Source organism: Pelobates fuscus, chromosome 2, assembly GCF_036172605.1.
Source record: "Pelobates fuscus isolate aPelFus1 chromosome 2, aPelFus1.pri, whole genome shotgun sequence".
Taxonomy (NCBI): domain Eukaryota; kingdom Metazoa; phylum Chordata; class Amphibia; order Anura; family Pelobatidae; genus Pelobates; species Pelobates fuscus.
In genome coordinates, this window is record NC_086318.1 from 296827126 (window position 1) to 296829029 (window position 1904).

General features: G+C 35.1%; 1 protein-coding gene across 1 annotated transcript; it reads left to right on the top strand.

Moving 5' to 3' along the window:
- Window positions 1–559: 559 nt before the first annotated feature.
- On the top strand, window positions 560–1512 carry LOC134585795 (stathmin-1-A-like). The gene has a single exon (XM_063441265.1). The coding sequence runs from the start codon at window positions 620–622 to the stop codon at window positions 1055–1057; it is 438 nt and encodes a 145-aa protein (XP_063297335.1). The 5' UTR covers window positions 560–619; the 3' UTR covers window positions 1058–1512.
- Window positions 1513–1904: the final 392 nt, after the last annotated feature.

A 1904-nucleotide genomic window follows, 5' to 3' on the forward strand; every position in this document is an offset into this window, starting at 1 on the left:
ACACAGGTATACACCAAATATACAATATATATACTACATTCAATAGTTACATACACTGTATATACTTGTTATGCTTAAATGCACTATACACTCTACAAACACTACATACACTATATACATATATACACCATATATCCTGTTTATTCTATATACAATCTGAAATCTATAGAGGTATACACCTACTATACAATATATATACTACATTCAATAGTTATATACTCTATATGTTCTTGTTATGCTTAAATGAACTATACACTCTACAGGCACTATATTCATATATACACCATATATCCTGTGTATTCTATATACAATCTGCAATGTATAGAGGTATACACCGAATATACAATATATATACTACATTCAATAGTTACATACGCTATATATACTTGTTATGCTTAAATGCACCATACACTCTACATACACTATATACATCTAAACATATATACACCGTATATCCTGTGTATTCTATATACAATCTGCAATGTATAGAGGTATACACCGAATATACAATATATATATTACATTCAATAGTTACGTTATGTATAATATAAAGGGTGGGCCGACTTGGAATTCATCGGCAGACAGACAGCTTGCTCAAATCATTAATTTGGATCTCAAAATGGCTGACTCAGATATCAAAGTTAAAGAATTGGAAAAGTGTGCTTCAGGCCAAGCATTTGAGCTTATTCTGAGTCCTCCATCAACTGATGCAGCTCCTGATCTTTCAATATCTTCTCCAAAGAAAAAGGAATGCTCATTGGAAGAAATTCAGAAGAAGTTGGAGGCTGCAGAGGAGAGAAGGAAGCTACATGAGGCAGAGATTCTGAAACAACTTGCTGAAAAGCGTGAGCATGAGAGAGAAGTTCTACAAAAAGCAATTGAAGAGAATAATAACTTCAGCAAAATGGCAGAAGAAAAGCTAACTTCAAAAATGGAAACTAATAAAGAGAAAAGAGAAGCTCAAATGGCTGCCAAACTGGAGAGATTGCGAGAGAAGGATAAGAAAGTGGAAGAAATTCGAAGGGGAAAAGAGTCCAAAGATGTTTGTGAAAACTGAGTCATTTTGTGTCAATTGACCCCAGCATTGCAAAGCTAATAATGCAGTCTGTCCCTCTCTACCCCCACCCCCCTCCTGATCTTTGTTCTGCAGCTGTGATGTAAATCCAGACTGTCACATAGCAGCTCTTTAGCTGTTGCATATCACTGGTTAGATCACAAGTCTAACAACTTAAGGGCCAACAGTGTGACAGTTCTGATTTAGATAGTTAAATTGCACTCTGTTTGCTTGGATAATAATTGAATTGTAGCTTTTCAATTATCCAGCCTTCTATCTGTGCCTGGTTTTGTTGTATTGTACTGGAAAGTGTTGTGTTTTTTTTTTGTTTTTTGTTTTTTTTTTGGGTGTGGGGTTTTCTAGTATTATGCCAGTGTTCAGACTGTTACATATTGCACTTAAATCTCAATGGTTCTGTCTACTACTTGTAATAGTTTGTCTAAATAAAACCATTTGTCAGAAGCAAAAAAAAAAAAATATATAAAGGGTGGGCCAATATTAAGAGTAGGATTTGACAGGTAAATAACTTGTTAGTAGTTGAATTTTTCACTTGCAGGTACATATTATAAAAGAGTCTTGGTCAATTCATCATGGGTAATTTCATGGAGTTACAACGAGAAAAAGTAGTGGAATTTAAATCTCAAAAAGCCAGGTCCACTATTTAAACGCAAAGAGCTTACCACCGTCACTTCAATGTAAGCTGCCATCCTTTGTCCATCCTTTGAGCTGCTAAATACTTCCTGTGGGGATATCCGAAGTTGTTGGTGTATATTAACAAGCCACGTACACTTGAGCAGATCAGGGGGAATATCCGTGCATAAATTCGAGTCTCTAACATTCGCTTTTGTAA